The sequence below is a fragment of the Acomys russatus genome, chromosome 16, assembly GCF_903995435.1.
Source record: "Acomys russatus chromosome 16, mAcoRus1.1, whole genome shotgun sequence".
In the NCBI taxonomy this organism is placed as follows: Eukaryota; Metazoa; Chordata; class Mammalia; order Rodentia; family Muridae; genus Acomys; species Acomys russatus.
In genome coordinates, this window is record NC_067152.1 from 27,413,476 (window position 1) to 27,428,936 (window position 15,461).

Sequence of the window (15,461 nt, forward strand, 5' to 3'; positions counted from 1 at the left end):
CACTTCCTAAGCCCCTTTCACTCTGATGGAAAGGGGTCTCTGCTCTACTTTCCATTGTTAAAACTCAGCATTCTTTAGCCACAAATGAGCATCTGTTAGGATGTTGTTTTATTTTGTCTTCCCAGACCTAGGGAGTCCTTTCTTCCTAGACAGCCCTGTGCATTGCTGGTAGAGGTTGCTGGAACTCTCTCTTGGGCTCCTATTATGAACACATCAGACCAGGGTATAGCCATCATGTCATCCGCTGCCATCTGTCCCCTCACACCCCACCTCATCTTCAGTTCCAGCCACACTCAGGCCCTCACAGCTTGAGCCTGTTGGTGTCCATGCTCAGCTTCTCACTCACAGAGAGCTCTGTTAGCATTGACCAAGGCAAGGTTGCTTCATCTTGGTGTCGCTGGATGAGGTGCTAAAGCAGGCTGCCACTCTTGGGGTCCAGAACGGTGGTAGCTGGGGTGGGACAGTGCCTTGTTTTTACCTAGCCTGTCCCATCAGTGGCTGTTGCTTTTGTTGATAGGATGTATGCCTTTTTGAGGATTGTGTGTACTAACCATCACCCTTCCCCACCTCACAGAGTGCCACATTAAAGCCCAGGCAAATACTGCTCTTTCTGTTCATCTGTGTAGGGAACTCTCAACTTTGGTGGGATCAGGGTGGGCAACGGACCGACAGAGGAGGATGCTGAGATTATTCAGCATGACCAGCTCTCCACCCATTCAGAGGACGCAGAAGAGGTAAGAGCCAGCGCTGTGGACTCCCTCTCCTACCTCGGGCAGCTCCACTCTTGTTTCCTAAGAGGCTTACTCAATCAACTCTTTGAAAAATCAAACTACTAATGATGGGCCACTGTCAGGCCTGCTTAGGACACCACAGCTTGCCCTGTGGTGGCCTGCTCTAATCTCCAGGTGCGGCCACAGAGCCCACGCAGCTTTGCTCTGCTCTTCTTGAACTCCTCAGGTCTGAGGCGCACTGCATGTGGCCTTAGCTACTAACTTCTCCTCCACACAGGCGGCACCCAGCATCTCACCTCTTGTTAACCAGAACCCTGAGAGCCTTCAGGCTAGCTTCTTCTTCCTCCTAAGAGTCCTTCCGCACACTGCTTCCCCGCTATACCAGTGCTTCTTTTTAAGGCCAACCCCATCGATGTGTTCTTCGTCCCAGGGGTTGTGTTTGTTTTTAAAGAGCTTTTTAAAAATTGCTTATCTGTCTTTGTTTTCGAGTGAGAGTGGGAAGGAATCAGGCCTTTGCTTTTGACTCTACTCCCAATGTCAGCTATTTAAAATATATTCTCCTTGCCCGAGCATTCATGGCACAGTGCCTCCAAGCTGAGCTACTAACTCTCACCTGATTTTTTTTTTTTTTTTAAGCAAATAAAATAGCAACAAGGACCTAGGTTGGGTTTTTCAGTCTGGCCACTTTGACTATGCTTTTTGATTTTGTTTTTTGTTTTTTAGTTGCAAGTGTTGGGGTGCCTTTAAAAATACGTATCTTAAATTTCCTTTTATGTCTATGCTAACGAAGAGTGCCTCCCCATGAACCAGCCTCCCCCCACAAACAGTCAGTAATGCGTGTTCATAGCTTGTGACCTGGTGTGTGGCACAGCTTCCCACTAAGTGTGAATTTGTGTTTTCAAGCCTACCGAGGACGAAGTGGTAAGACCAGAGCCTTCGTGTCTATCTGGGGCTTCTCTTTTCCCATCCTTGTGCTCACTCTGCCAACCCTACTGCACCCTGGGGCCATCACATAACGCCGTGCATCCTGCATCTCACTGGCCATCTCTAACCGATTTGTGAGCCTGCATTCTGAAACAGCTCACCTCCATTCACTGCATCTCCTGTCGGTCACCTCTGTCCTTGTGTTGTTGACTGCTGATCTAATATGTCTGAAACTGGCTTTGAAGAAGCTGCAAGCAATGTCTGTACTGGCATTCTTGAAGTCATTGCCCCCAGGATTAAGTCCCACGGGCCTCCACCTTCCTCTCCTGTGATGTGTTGGTTGCTCTGCCACCGGGGGTAGTGGTCCCCACCTTGCCCCTCTGAGTGTTTGCAAGCTAAGCTCACCCTTCCTCCTGTCTGAGATGCAGCCTCTCCCGCTGCCCCCATCAGCTTGATGGTGCTCCAGTAGGGCCACAAGACCCTTGCTTGGACACGGTCCTAGCTCTGCATGACCTGGTTGAGAAGTAACTGGCTTTCAAAAAACAAGCTTGGCCTCTCAGGAAAACCCAGGGAAAGGAAGTCCATCTGCATGAAAGTACATCAAGAATAGAGGGGAAGGAAAGCTAAATGCTCAGGCCATGTTTAGAGTCCCTGGCCCTATAGCTCGGCCGTAACTCAGTTACCAACACTCAAGTTCTGAGAAAGGTTTTTAAGAGGGCCTTGCTGCACTGTTTGCACCTTTCTCCCAAACTTCTCTCTAACATACCTGTACCTATGAACCGTTCCCTTCCCTCTCCTGGTCTCTCCAAGGGACCCTGCATGGCTGTGGGAAAACCTTTGCTGGTCTGTGTCCAAACAGTCAGCTCTGGTCTCCCTGAGGGCTGGACAGACTCCCTTGCCTGTGTCAGCAACAACCTTGCCTCCTGCACCAGCTGTCTGTGCGTAGCTGCTGGCTGAGCGGCCTGGCGTGGTTGACGGGGAGTGGATGAGATTCCATGTTGCCGAGGAGCCCGTCCCTCTCCCAGAATCCCCACCTCCAGCAAAACTGCTTTCCAAATGTCTACCTCATTACGTACCAGTACCTGCAGCAGCAGCAGGTGTTCTAGTGCCAGTGTCCTCCTTTGTAGCCATGTCCCTGGGAGAGGACAGTCAAGAAGGTGGGCTGTGGCGCAGTCCCCGTCCACAAGCATACTCAGGGAATTAGCTCTCCCTGGCTTCTGCCATAGTTATAACTTCATCTTTGTCCGGCATTGATTCTCCACAGCCAAATTTAGATAACTGATAGTACATAATGATTTCAAACAAAGCAGATTCTTAAAAAGCAGTGCAGCTTACTTCTGCAATTCCATACATTGCTGGGATGTAATCACATGCTTATCCCAGGCAGGGCAGCTATGCCCCCGCTCTAGGAGGCATTCAGTCCAGGTCCAGACTAGACCCAGGCTCCTTGAATGCTGGGAAATCCTTGAAAGCTGTAAGCATTCAGCAAGAGTCAGTGGCCCCTCTCTCGCTGTGTCTTCTCACCAGCTGCCCAGTCACGCACCCTCAGTGGCAAGCACTGTGTTCAGTGCTATAGAAACGGAGAGAAGAAAAATAGTTCTTGCCTTTAAGGATCCTCCAAATGCCGGGCGTGGTGGCGCACGCCTTTAATCCCAGCACTCGGGAGGCAGAGGCAGGCGGATCGCTGTGAGTTCGAGGCCAGCCTGGTCTACAAAGTGAGTCCAGGATGGCCAAGGCTACACAGAGAAACCCTGTCTCAAAAAAAAAACCAAAAAAAAAAAAAAGGATCCTCCAAACAAGGTAGGGAGATGGTCTGGTGACAGACACTGTGATGGGCATGTGTTCAGGACACTGTGGGAGCCCCGAAGGGCACCTGACAGGCACTGGGGTGATGTTGGAAAGAGTGCAGGAAAGCTGAGGTGGATGAGCTGCTGAAACCCCAAGGGGTAGTCTTGTAGAGCACATTGGATGAGAGAGAGGCAGGAGACAAGGGCACTGTAGTGTGCTGGGCCATACTTTCAAGGAGCTCAGGACTAAAGACCAGGTCGGCTTCTTCCATGTCAGCCCACTCAGCCGAGCTTGGGAAGAGCTCTTCCGGTGTTGCTGGACTGAGGTAGCTCAGGGTAACAAGGGCTCCTTATTTTCAGAGTAAGAGGCTTGAAGAGTGAAAAGCCCAGAAATCCACAGGATTAGCAACCTCTTAATACAGTATAGAAACTCTAGCCTAAGACAGGCCAGGGCACAAGGACAAGGGGAGGCTGACAGAGCCTCGGGAGCCTAAAAGCTCATCGCAGTCCCAGGCTGGGCTCTGAGAAACAATATCAGAAAGAAAACCATGACCTGGTCTAGGGTGGACTTCTTGGTTTCTCCTGAGCCTTCTAGAAGTCCAGAGAACTGCTCCTAAAAGTGGACTCTAAAGAACTTCTTCCAGACATGAGCTCTACCCGCCCCCTCCCCTTTTATGCAGCACAGAAAGACTGAACTCAGGGCACGCTAGCCAGGTGTTCCAGCTGTGCTGCTCTACCCCCAGCTCCCTGGCACACTTGTTTCAGGTTTTTGGAGCCAGGGTCCCACTGTGTTGTCCAGGCTGTCTTCAAGCTCATGGTCCTCCCACCTGAGCCTCCTCAGTGCTAGGATTACAGCGTGAGTCACCACAGGAGCGAGCCACCATGCCAGCCACACCGACAGTATTTCCCAGTTAGCTCTCATGTGGTAATTTGTGGACTTTTAGCTAAATTTCTAAAGTAAGTTATCTAGATCTCCGAAGGCTGGGAGGAGTAAGGAAGGACGCTGTGGAGCTCAGTGTACAAGGAGCTCCCTGCCTGTCTCTGCCATGCTCTGAGCAGAGGCCCTCCAATGTAAGGCAGGGATCAGCTGGGCCAGGCCCACTGGCAGGTCCTTATGGTCTCCGGTGCGGGCAGAGCAGCTCTCTCTCTCAGTCTGTATGTTAATGCATTAACCATCAACCTGACAGAACCTGGAGTCACCTGTGAGGCAGGCCTCTGGCCATGCCTGTGAGTGGGTTAGGACTGTTCTGTCAACTGAGGGGGGAAGACCCAGCTTAGGAGTAGGTGCTGCCGCTCCCTGGGCTTGGAGCCCTGCACTGAATAAAAGGCTGAGAGCAAGCAGCACAGGCACACATCACTCTCTGCTCCTTGCCTGTGGCTGTGATGTGACCAGTGGCTTCAAGTGCCTGCTGCCTCGACTTGCCCACCATGACCAGCGCACCTGAAAATGTGAGCCCAATAAACCTTTCTCCCCTCAGTTGCTCTTGTCAGGGTCCTTAATCACAGCAACAGGAGAGAGCAGTAGTAAGACAGTGTTCTCGACTCCCTGTACCCTACTGAGGAAATCAGAGCCCATCAGGGAGACAAAGGGTTGGTAAACAGAGTCTCATTGAGCTGGAGACATGGCTCAGAGGCTAAGAGCACTGACTGGTCTTCCAGAGGTCCTGAGTTCAATTCCCAGCAACCACATGGTTGCTCACAACCATCTGTAATGTGATCTAATGCCCTCTTCTGGTGGGCACTCATGTACATAAAATAAATAAATAAATCTTTAAAAAGAAAGAAGTCTCATTAAAATACACAGTGTGAGCCAGGCGTGGTAGTGCATGCCTTTAATCCTAGCACTCCAGAGGCAGAGGCAGGTGGATCGCTGTGAGTTTGAGGCCAGCCTGGTCTACGAAGCGAGTCCAGGATAGCCAAGGCTACACAGAGAGACCCTGTCTCGAAAAAGAAAGAAAGAAAGAAAGAATACACAGTGTGGCTTGAGATGGTGGCTCACACCTTTAGAGGACAGCAAATCTCTGTGAGTTCGAGGCCAGCCTGGTCTACAGAGTGAGTTCCTGGACAGCCAGGGCTACACAGAAACCTTGCCTCAAAAAGCAAACATAAAAACAAAACAAAACAAAAAACCCACAATGTGGAGCTGGAGAGAGAGAGTTCAATGCTCAAGAGCCAAGAGCACTGACTGCTCTTCCAGAGGCCCTTGGTTCAATTCCCAGCACCCACATGAAGGTGCACAGTCTCTTCTATTCTGCTGGTCTCTGTAGGTACTGCATGCACATGGTGCGCAGACATGTGTGCAGGGAAGAGACCAATACACATAAAATAAACTTCAGTCTTTTTTTTAAAAAAGATACACCATGTGAAAGGCATGGTGGCAGGCACCTGTAAAGACAACACTCAGGGGGCTGGAGAGATGGCTCAGCGGTTAAGAGCACTGACTGCTCTTCCAGAGGTCCTGAGTTCAATTCCCAGTAACCACATGGGGGCTCACAACCATCTATAATGTGATCTGATGCATACTGTATACATAATAAATAAATCTTAAAAAAAAAAAAAAAAAAAAAAAAAGACAGCACTCAGCAGTCTGAGGCAGCTTGAAGCCAGCCAGACCCACATGGTGAGTTCCAGTCCAGCCAGAATTATATAGTCAGACCCTGTCTGACAAAAAAGATACACACTGGGGCTAGAGAGGTGGCTGCCCTCTTACAGGCGATCTGGTTCATTTCCAACACCTACATGGTGGTCCACACCCACCTATAAGTCCAGTTCTAGGAAATGCAGTGCCCTCTTCTAGACCCCATGCAGGTGAACAGTCTTACACATAAAATAAACATGTGTTTTTTTAAAAAATAGGGATTTCTTGACATGGTGGCAAAGCCAGCATAAGGGAGGCCAAGGAGGTAGGGTTCCAGCTTCAAGATCAGCCTGAAACTAAGTTAGTCCAGGACAGCCAAGGCTACACAGAGAAACCCTGTCTCGGGGGGGGAAAAAAGATAGAGTGTAATGTGCTGATGGCTATTAGGATGCTCCAGCTGGAAGTCAGGCCAGGGGAGGTCATTCCTGAAATCATCACTCAACGTCAACACTGGTATCCCCAGCCCCTCCACAGGTGAGACGTCAGCTATGAGAAATGTAATGCCCTGGCCTGGCATGGGCTCCAGGGGCCTCAACTCTGCATACTCCCCTTCCTAGCCTGATATCCCCTCTGTGGTTTCCTCCCATGCCAGTTTGACTTTGCCGATACCATGGTCCACCAGGCCATCCACACCATTGAGTACTGCCTGGGCTGCATCTCCAACACCGCGTCCTACCTGCGGCTCTGGGCCCTCAGCCTGGCTCATGCACGTGAGTGTGCTCTCTCAGGCCCTCAACTTCTCTGGGAACTCCCTTAGAGAGGTGGGGGCTTCCCCAGCATGGCTAATGCAGGAAGGTTCTGGAATCCAAGAATGAGTGCAGATAAGGTACACGAGCCTCTACTCGAGTTAGCTGCTAGTGGCGATCCTGCCCAAACTTCAGGGAGAGGGCTCAAGGAACTCTGGGTAAATGGCAGCAGAGCAAGCGGCAAGACTCACACGGCCCTCTCTGCTAAACTCAACTGCACCTTGTGTCTCCCCCTCGCCCCCAGAGCTCTCAGAAGTCCTTTGGACCATGGTGATCCACATCGGCCTGCACGTCCGGAGTCTGGCCGGAGGGTTTGCGCTGTTTTTCATCTTCACCGCCTTTGCCACGCTGACTGTGGCCATCTTGCTGATCATGGAGGGCCTCTCAGCCTTCCTCCATGCCCTGCGGTTACACTGGTGAGTGGCCTGGGGCAATGGGTTGAGCAGGTCACTCCCTTGGTCACAGGGATTGGACAGTCCCCTCGCTTGGCACCAGAAGTCTGTCCTATAGGGAATAGGAGCTGTCCCTTGCCCAGCTCTTACTGCAGGACCACACACACACCTTCCCTGGCACAGAACCTTGAGGAAAGGCCACAGGAAAGCCCAGCTCATCTTCTCCTGCGTCCTTGCTTTAGTATTCCGCAGTGCTTTGGTTGTGCTTATAGAGTTGAGGGGGGCTGTGGGAATTGTAGGCCTTGTGTTGTTGTTGTTGTTGTGTGTTTGTCTGTTTCCTCTCACTAGGTAGCTAGGCTCGCCTTGAACTCAGAATTCTTCTTCAACTTGTCAAGTGTCAGGGTTACAGGCATGAACTGTCATGCACAGGCAGGGGTTTGATTTGTGTGAGGGTGTTTTTGTTTTGTTCTGGCCTATTTGTTTTGTTTTGTTTGGCTCCTGTCTTTTAAGCGCTGGCCTGGACCCCATCCAGGAACTCTAGAGCACTCAGTCCTGAGTTTGTCCCCTTCCCATGGTGCCAGTGCTGCATTTGGTAGGATGCTAGGTACACCGAGCAGCTTTTCCAAAGGTGGCGAGAGGTCGGGAGGGGCATGATGTGTGTTCTCCTTAATTCACTGTGTGACCCTTAGTGACTCTATATGAAGAAATGGCTCAGGATAGGTAAGGTAGAGGCTGGGCTGGGACTATGACCTCAAATGAGGGTTGCCAGGTTTAGCAAATAAGAATACAGAGAAGTCTAGTGACATGGCCACCAAACCTGGCGACTTGTGTTCAGTCCCTGGGAACCACATGGTGGAAGAGAGAGCCAACTTTTGCAAGTTGCCCAAGGTGCTCAGTTTGGTTGAGTTTCAGATAAACAGTGAATAACTTTTTAAATGAATATTTCTCAAATATGCCTGAAATGTAATTATGTTGAACGCCAGGCAGCCTGGGTTTCACTGGCAGCCCTGCCTCAGGCTCCACCTCTTTGGGGCTCCATTTACTCCTTTTTGTTAGGATTCTCCCTTTCAGGGAAGGGTTAATCTCAGCATCCTGAGAAGCTAGTGGATCCCACACTATGAGGGGGTCACAAACTCAGAAACCCCTGGCTGAGGTGATGGGTGGTCTGGGTGGTCTGGGAGCTCCAGGAGAGCTTGCCCAGCCCTAACTGGAGGGGAAGCCTCTCGTCCATGGCCCTCACCTTTCTCTCCTGGCTGCCTCACAAGCTTCTTTAACATTCTGCAGCCGGCTGTGCCAAGCTCTGGGGAGGATTGAGACCGTTGGGGGTGGGCAGTGGCTGAAATAGGCCTCCCTCCAAAGCTGCTCTAGAAGGCCTGGCCTATCTCTGAGCAGCCCTCTCCCTCTCCCTCCTGGCTCCTCCTCTCTGCACCCAGTGGCTTGTTTACTGTCAGCCTGGGAGGTGGGGAGTGCTGCGTGCTTTCAGCCGCTGGCTTGGCACCCTCCCTCCAGTTTATCAGCCAGCTCTCCCCAGCACATTTCCTCAGCCACTCCACCGAGGGAATGTCTGTGTAACCACCCAACTGGTGACTCACTTTTTCTTGCCCTCTTAACCTCCTTGCTTTCCTGTTCACATCTGTGTCTCCTGCGCTCTGAATTTGCAGGAAGATGGCTGCCCCTCCTTGATTCCAGCCTGTGGTAAAGTCCGGTTGCCACCCACACTGGGGAGGGTGAGGAGCAGTCAGCAGCAGATCAGCAAGGTTGACTGGACTTGGGTCTCACCTCCCTCAGGAGCTAAGGCAGCCTGGGATGCCATGTTTTATTGCCAGATCACCTATGATTTCAGGCTCATCTATGGCCTTTAAGTGACAGTGTCTTGGTGTCGTCCGTTCTCCTAAGGCGTATAGAGAAGTGGTGGGTGATGGAAGGCAGGCTTCTGAGACAAACTGACCTCACTGGGAGCTGCTCCTGAGCTCTCTGAACATGGCTTTGTCTTGTGTGGAGAGAGAAGACAGCAGCCACGTGGCAAAGAGAGAAAATGGAAAATAATGTACACACCAAGTGCCCTGACATACCATAATAGACAATGGCTGAGAAGTAAGTTGTCCTATACGGAGAGACTTGGCTGGCATGCCCCATACACAAACTTTTTAGGCTGGTTAGAGAATGGGGAGACCCTACAGGGGGCATGTGCTGCCATCTCAGTGCCCGTTATGCATAGTCTGCAAGGACAGGCTGGAAATGCCATGTGTTGCTTTGTCTATTTGTCTGTATGGTAGTGTAAGTATTGAATAGAAGAGGAGAAAGAGGAAACTTCCTCCTGCAACTTTGAGAACCCTGGCTTTGGAGGGATGGGTGGCCCTTGAGCAAGGCACCACCACTTAAAAGTTTAATTGGTGCGTGGGTGCCCTCTACTGGCCAAGTGCAGAAGTCTATGAAGGGCTGCAGGGAGCTGAGCTCTGTGGCCCTTTGGTAAGGGGTGGGTGATCCTTGCCAAAAGGCCCTGGGATAGTGCTGCTGACTTCTGGCACCAGACCCAGCCATCTTCATGCCTCTCACTTCCTCCTTGGTATTTTCCTGACACACATGCTCAGAGTGTCTTGGATGGAATTGAGAAGAAAAACATTTAATTTGATTTTGATTTGATTTGATAGCATAAGCCACTAGTCTGAGATATGTGTAGGTCAGAAGGCGGGTGACATTTGAGAATGTAGTTTCTTTCTCCTGGGTTGTGTCTCTTCTCACCTACCATGTAAAGTGTTCTTGGTACTCGTGCCTACCATAAATAGACCGGAAGCAGGGACCTGACTGTAACAAGCCATCAGAGGATGCGTAGGGACTGTTGCCGTGAGACAGGGCCTTCTGTGTCCACGCTCATGTCTGTGTGCTCCCAGTTGGATTGGTGGTTGATGAAACAGAGCTGGGAGCAGGCGTGAGAAGTGGTGTAACGCTGTGAAAAAAAACCAGGAAAATAGTCCTAGGTTGACAGCGTTGCCTGACATCTGAGCCATCAGACAGAGACGTAAAGAATGGAGGCAGAGCAAGAGAGGCAGCTGCTCTGGCCCTCTTCCAAGACTGCCTCCCTCCATCACCCCCACCCCCACCCTCCCAGGCAGGGAAGAGGCCCCACAACCCCTTCCTCCTTCACCTGGCCCTGCAAAGAGCTCCCTGGGACCATGGCGGGAGCACTCATGTTTGCTCTCTCAGCATCCCTGGCTTATAGGGTGGCCTTTGCCAAGTGCTGAAGCTGGAACGGGTGACAGAGAAGCCCACCTGCCCTCCTGAGACTCTGTGTTCTAGGAACATGTCAGTCAGTGGCTGGGCATGCCAGTCCCCCTGAGCTGAGCTGAACCACAGGAGAACTTACAGAAGTGGGCACCTCTCACCTCACAAGGCAACTTTTGGTCTGTACTTTCTCCGGAAGCACACGCTTCCCTGGTTGGGGCAGCCAGAGAGAAGTTGTTTTCCATCTCCGTATGTAGAGCTTGAGATGAGGACTCTCCGGGTGGGAAGTAAAGTCAGGTTGACCTCTAGATAACCCCAAGATGCTGGGCATTTGTACGTGAAGGTGTGTGTCTTTGTGCCCCTGGCTTGCTTATAATGGTAAACACTGTGGAAACAACAAATATTTTAAAAGACCAAGATGTCCTTGGTTAGGACCGCCCTGAGCTCTTTTTGATGGGGAGACTAGCATCAGAGCACCTTGTCTATCAGCCCAGAACTTTTGTGCCTCAACCCAGACATGGGTTTTGGTTTGGTTTAGTTTTTGGAGACAGGATCTCACTCTGTAGACCAGGCTGGCCTCGAACTCACAGCGCTCCGCCTGCCTCTGCCTCCTGAGTACTGGGATTAAAGGCGTCGCCACCACACCCTGCTCTCAACCCAGACATGTAAGGCAAGCAGGGGCTTGCTAAGCAGCCTGGCGACCCTATAACAAAACTTAGACTCCATTTGCCTTGCTTGGAAATTAGAATTGTCTGTCTGTCTGTGTGATTGGCCAGCCAGGGAGGCAGAGTTCTGAATGTGTCCCTAGAACTGGAGGCGTGATTGGGACCCTGTGGCGGCGCTCTTGTGCTATAAAGAGGAGTGGCGCGCATCTTTTGCTCAGTTGTTGGAAATACCCATGATAGACAGGAGTGCGGCCTACCTGACATGAAGCCTCCAAGCACAGGGAAGGTAAGAAAGAAGCAGGGGCCTAGCCACACCTCTCCACAACCAGCCCCGGGGCTGGGACTTACAGAAGAGCTTCTTAGAAGCCAGCACTGCGGTGTAGGGTTAATCTTGGCCTTGGAATCCTGCAGCTGATGTTAGCTCAGAGTGCCATTGCTGGGTCCCATTTTCCCTGGGAGGCCATGGGGCCTGGGCTCTCTCTGTCCCTGTTGCACACCTCGAGGGTGGAAGGAGAAAGCGCCATACAACCAGTCTGCACAGAACATTCTCCTCACTTCTCCCAACAGGTACATCCCATAGCTCTCCCACTGTGTCCTCAAGCAGGCACCCCAGAACTGAAGGGGCCTCTGGGACTCCGATATACCACTGGCCGCCTCCTAGCCACTCTTCTTTAGCTAAATGACTAAAGCTGACGAGTGAACAATAGAGCTAGATTAGTTTCCAGGCCTTGAAGCGCGCGCGCGCGCGCGCGCGCGTGTGTGTGTGTGTGTGTGTGTGTGTGTGTGTGTGTGTGTGTAGCTTTTCCAGACAGGGTTTCTCTGTGTAGCCTTGCCTGTGGCTACACTGGAACTCACTCTGTAGACCAGATTGGCCCCTGCCTCTGCCTCCCAAGTGCTGCCTTGAAGCTTCTTAAAGCCTTAGTCACCTGTCCCTAGAGCCCACCATAGCCCCGTCCCTGTCTGTCCTTGCTAGAGTTGCAGGATGCCCAGTGGAAACTATGCTGCTGCACAGCTTGGCTTTTTTTCTCTGAATCATGTGTGTTTCTGTCCATATTTGGTGGTGGCCTGGCTGCCGGGCTGCCAGCCAGGGGAGTGTGCGGGAGGAAACAGGCAGCCTTGCTCCTGATTTTTCCTGCCCCTCTGAGTAGAAAAAGCTCCCAGGAGACTAGTAGGGATGGCTGCCGATGCCTGGGAAGGGAGTGAAGGCCTTCCTTGCTTTTCCTTTTAGTCTCTAGAGAAGAATTCTTTCTCAGATGTTTCTGTGGCTGGAGAATATTTTTGCTTTGAGAAGAATACCCCGCCCCAGGCCCCCTCCTTCCTCAGAGCTTTATCTGAACTGAATGCCTTTAGCAGTTGCTCCCAAGTCTCCCCTTCTTGGTGGTTTTGGGGGGAGGGGTTGTCATGTTTACCCAGAACCAGAGTTTCTCCAGGAGGCTTCCCTTAGGGGTGGCCCAGCGAGGGGTGTGGAGGATTTTTCCTCCTTACCTTTCTGCTGGCCTGCCGTGTTTTCTGTGCTGCCACAGCATTGAGCACAAACACAGTAGGAGAAAGTGAGAACCAACTGAGGGCTGGCCGAGCTAGCCTGGTCTCCTTTACGCAGTCTCGCTGAGGGTGGGCCTGGACTCTGACAGCAGCTCCTGAGGAGATGGCAAAGTGGTCCTGTGGTAAAGGTCTTCCCACTCAAGCCTGGTGACCTGAGTTTGGCCCCTGGAACACATGGAAAGGTGGAAACGGGGAACAGACTCCACAAAGTTGACCTCTGACCTCCCCCATAATAAACTTTAAATGGTATTTTTAGTTTAAAAGGTAAATAAAAACAGGTCAGTGAGCCAGGCGTGGTGGCGCACGCCTTTAATCCCAGCACTCGGGAGGCAGAGGCAGGCAGATCTCTGTGAGTTCGAGGCCAGCCTGGTCTACAAAGTGAGTCTAGGATGGCCAAGGCTACACAGAGAGGCCCTGTCTTGAAAAACCAAAAAAAAAAAAAAAAAAAAAAAAAAAAAATAGACCAGGTCAGTGAGATGGCTCAGTGGATGACAGTGCTTACCTCGAAAGTCCAGTGACCTGAGTTCAGTTCCCAGACCCCTTGCAAAGGTGTGTCCTAGGGTTGGTCCTGCCGTGATGAACCCTGTGACCACAACAGCCTGAGGAGAGGAGGGTCACTTAGCTCACACCTCACAGCACTGTCCATCCCTGAAGGACGTCAGGACAGGAACACAAACAGGGTGGAGAATGGCGACGATGAGAGGCCATGAGGGGTGCTGCTCATTGGCTTTCTCCTCATGCCTTGCTCAGCCTGCTTTCTTATAGAACCCAGGACCACCAGCCCAGGGGTGGCACTGCCCACCGTGGGCTGGGCCCTCCCATCAATCACTAATTAAGAGAATGCCCTTCCGGCCTTGCCTATAGCCAGGTCTCATGGAGGCATCTTCCCGCCAAGATTCTCATCTCTCAAGTGACTCTAGCCTGGCTCAGGTTGACAAACTATCCAGAACAAGGTAGAAGTGACAACTGTCTCCACGGAGTTGTCTGCTAATGCCCACACACATGCTGCGGCACATACATGCCCACATACATAGTGTGCATAGCATGCACATACACCATAAATTAAAATGCATTAAGTAAAAGCAGCTCCTGGGCTGCCCGGGAGGCCAGCAGGGATGGTGGAGGCTAGAGCAGGGTGTCAGATCTGCGGGAGCTGGAGTCGCAGGCAGTCGTGAGCAGCCGTGTGGGTGCTGGGAACCAAATTCAGGCCCTCTGCACGAGGAGCAGCAAAGACTTAACCACTGAGCCTCTTAACTTTTTTTTTTTTTTTTTTTTTTTTTTTGACAGCTTCTCTATGTCCCTGGATGACCATAGCTCCTCCTGTCTCTGTGTCCCAGAGTTGAAGTGTGGCCCACCACACTCAACCCTATCTTATTTTCCCTGTGAAATGACAGCTTTTCTCCTCTTCTTTCCAGGGTGGAATTCCAGAATAAATTCTACGCCGGGGCCGGTTTCAAGTTCCTCCCCTTCTCCTTCGAGCATATTCGAGAGGGGAAGTTTGAGGAGTGAGTCCTCAGCAGGGCGCATGCCCAGAGCAGCTTCCCTGCTTGCCTCCATGGTGATTCCCAGTGCCCCTCCTGCCTGTTGGTTGTGGTCCCTAGATACCAGGGCGTTTGTGTCACCCCTGCCACCCCTGCTCCAGCTGTGAGTCATTTAGGTAATGCTGGCCTTCCCTGGGTCTGTCCACCCCAAGCCTCGTCCACATACAGACTTCCTAGTTAGAGTTGCATGGCTGTGTCTAATACCCATCCATTCCCAGGGCACCAGCCTTGGCCTCGGGGCCTCCAGACAGACAGCCCTATTGCGCCCCCTGCTGGTAAGCCAACCTGCACAGCCATATGGCAGCTCAGAGTCCCCAGAATGGAAGGAGGAGGATCCCAATAGGTTCTCTGCTAGCAGAGGACATTGTTTATGGAGCATATCCCACTCCAGCTAGCAAGGACAGTCAGGAGGACGTTGTTGTCATCCTCTGCCCACCCTCTCCAGTAGTATTAATAGGGAATTCAGCTGGCTTCATCTGGGCCGTGACAAGTGGCTTCTCCTTGTTGTCCCAAAGGTCTCAGGATAACCAGCACCGCCCTCCCAAACACCGTTCTCCCCCAGCCCTGTTGGCACAGCATAGCATCCCTAGGAATGGGAGGGTCTAACTGACGTCCAGCAAAGGCTTCCCGACCTTAGGTTATCTTCTGTGCACGAATGGGCCTTGCCCAACACTACACCCCAAAGCAGAAGTTAAAATTGCCACCTTCCTGGTGCATCCCTAAGCCCGCCCACATCCTGATCATGATGTCCTAGGCTGAGGTCAGTACGGTTGGTTCTGCTGGCAGGCCTGCCCTGATCTGCCCATCTGATGTGCCCTCCCCCAACTCCCACACTCACCCCAGGCCTCAGGAGTGGTGTCCTGGGCAGGGAAGACCAGTGGCATTGACAGTTGGCTAATTGGAGGTGACTGGTAGGCTGCCAATGCAGGTGTGGTGAGCGCTGCACAGGCCTGCCAAGCCCTTGTCAGCCATTTCGTGTGCTCCTGGCTATGGATCCCAGACCCTTCTAATCATGTGCTGACCAGCAGCCCCAGCTGCTCCCACTCAATTCACTCACTGCCTTCCCTGGGGAAGTAACACTAAATCAGCAAGACCCACCCCACGCCCCACCCTGGCACCCATGAAAGCTGCTCACACCATCGCCCAGGCAGAGCTAGCCCACTGTGCCCCTGTTCCAACCCCCCCCCCCTTGTGCCCACGTTACGTGATGATTTCGCTGTGTTTACAGTGAGGCGCTACTCAAGGCCTTCTGTCCAGACATTCTTGTGCTGAA

General features: G+C 52.0%; 1 protein-coding gene across 5 annotated transcripts in view; it reads left to right on the top strand.

Annotated features, from left to right (window-relative positions):
- The window catches only part of Atp6v0a1 (ATPase H+ transporting V0 subunit a1), a 52,999-nt gene extending 38,621 nt beyond the window's left edge, over positions 1 to 14,378 (top strand). For 3 of the 5 annotated variants that reach the window (XM_051158649.1, XM_051158644.1, XM_051158646.1), the window contains 5 exons: positions 627 to 734; positions 1,635 to 1,652; positions 6,673 to 6,790; positions 7,071 to 7,242; positions 14,063 to 14,378. In XM_051158649.1, the coding sequence (XP_051014606.1) occupies positions 627 to 734; positions 1,635 to 1,652; positions 6,673 to 6,790; positions 7,071 to 7,242; positions 14,063 to 14,156 (510 nt within the window). In that variant the 3' untranslated portion in view covers positions 14,157 to 14,378. The remainder of the gene's footprint in view (positions 1 to 626; positions 735 to 1,634; positions 1,653 to 6,672; positions 6,791 to 7,070; positions 7,243 to 14,062) is intronic. The other 2 variants (XM_051158645.1, XM_051158648.1) reach the window with 1 other exon arrangement.
- The last annotated feature ends 1,083 nt before the right edge of the window (positions 14,379 to 15,461 follow it).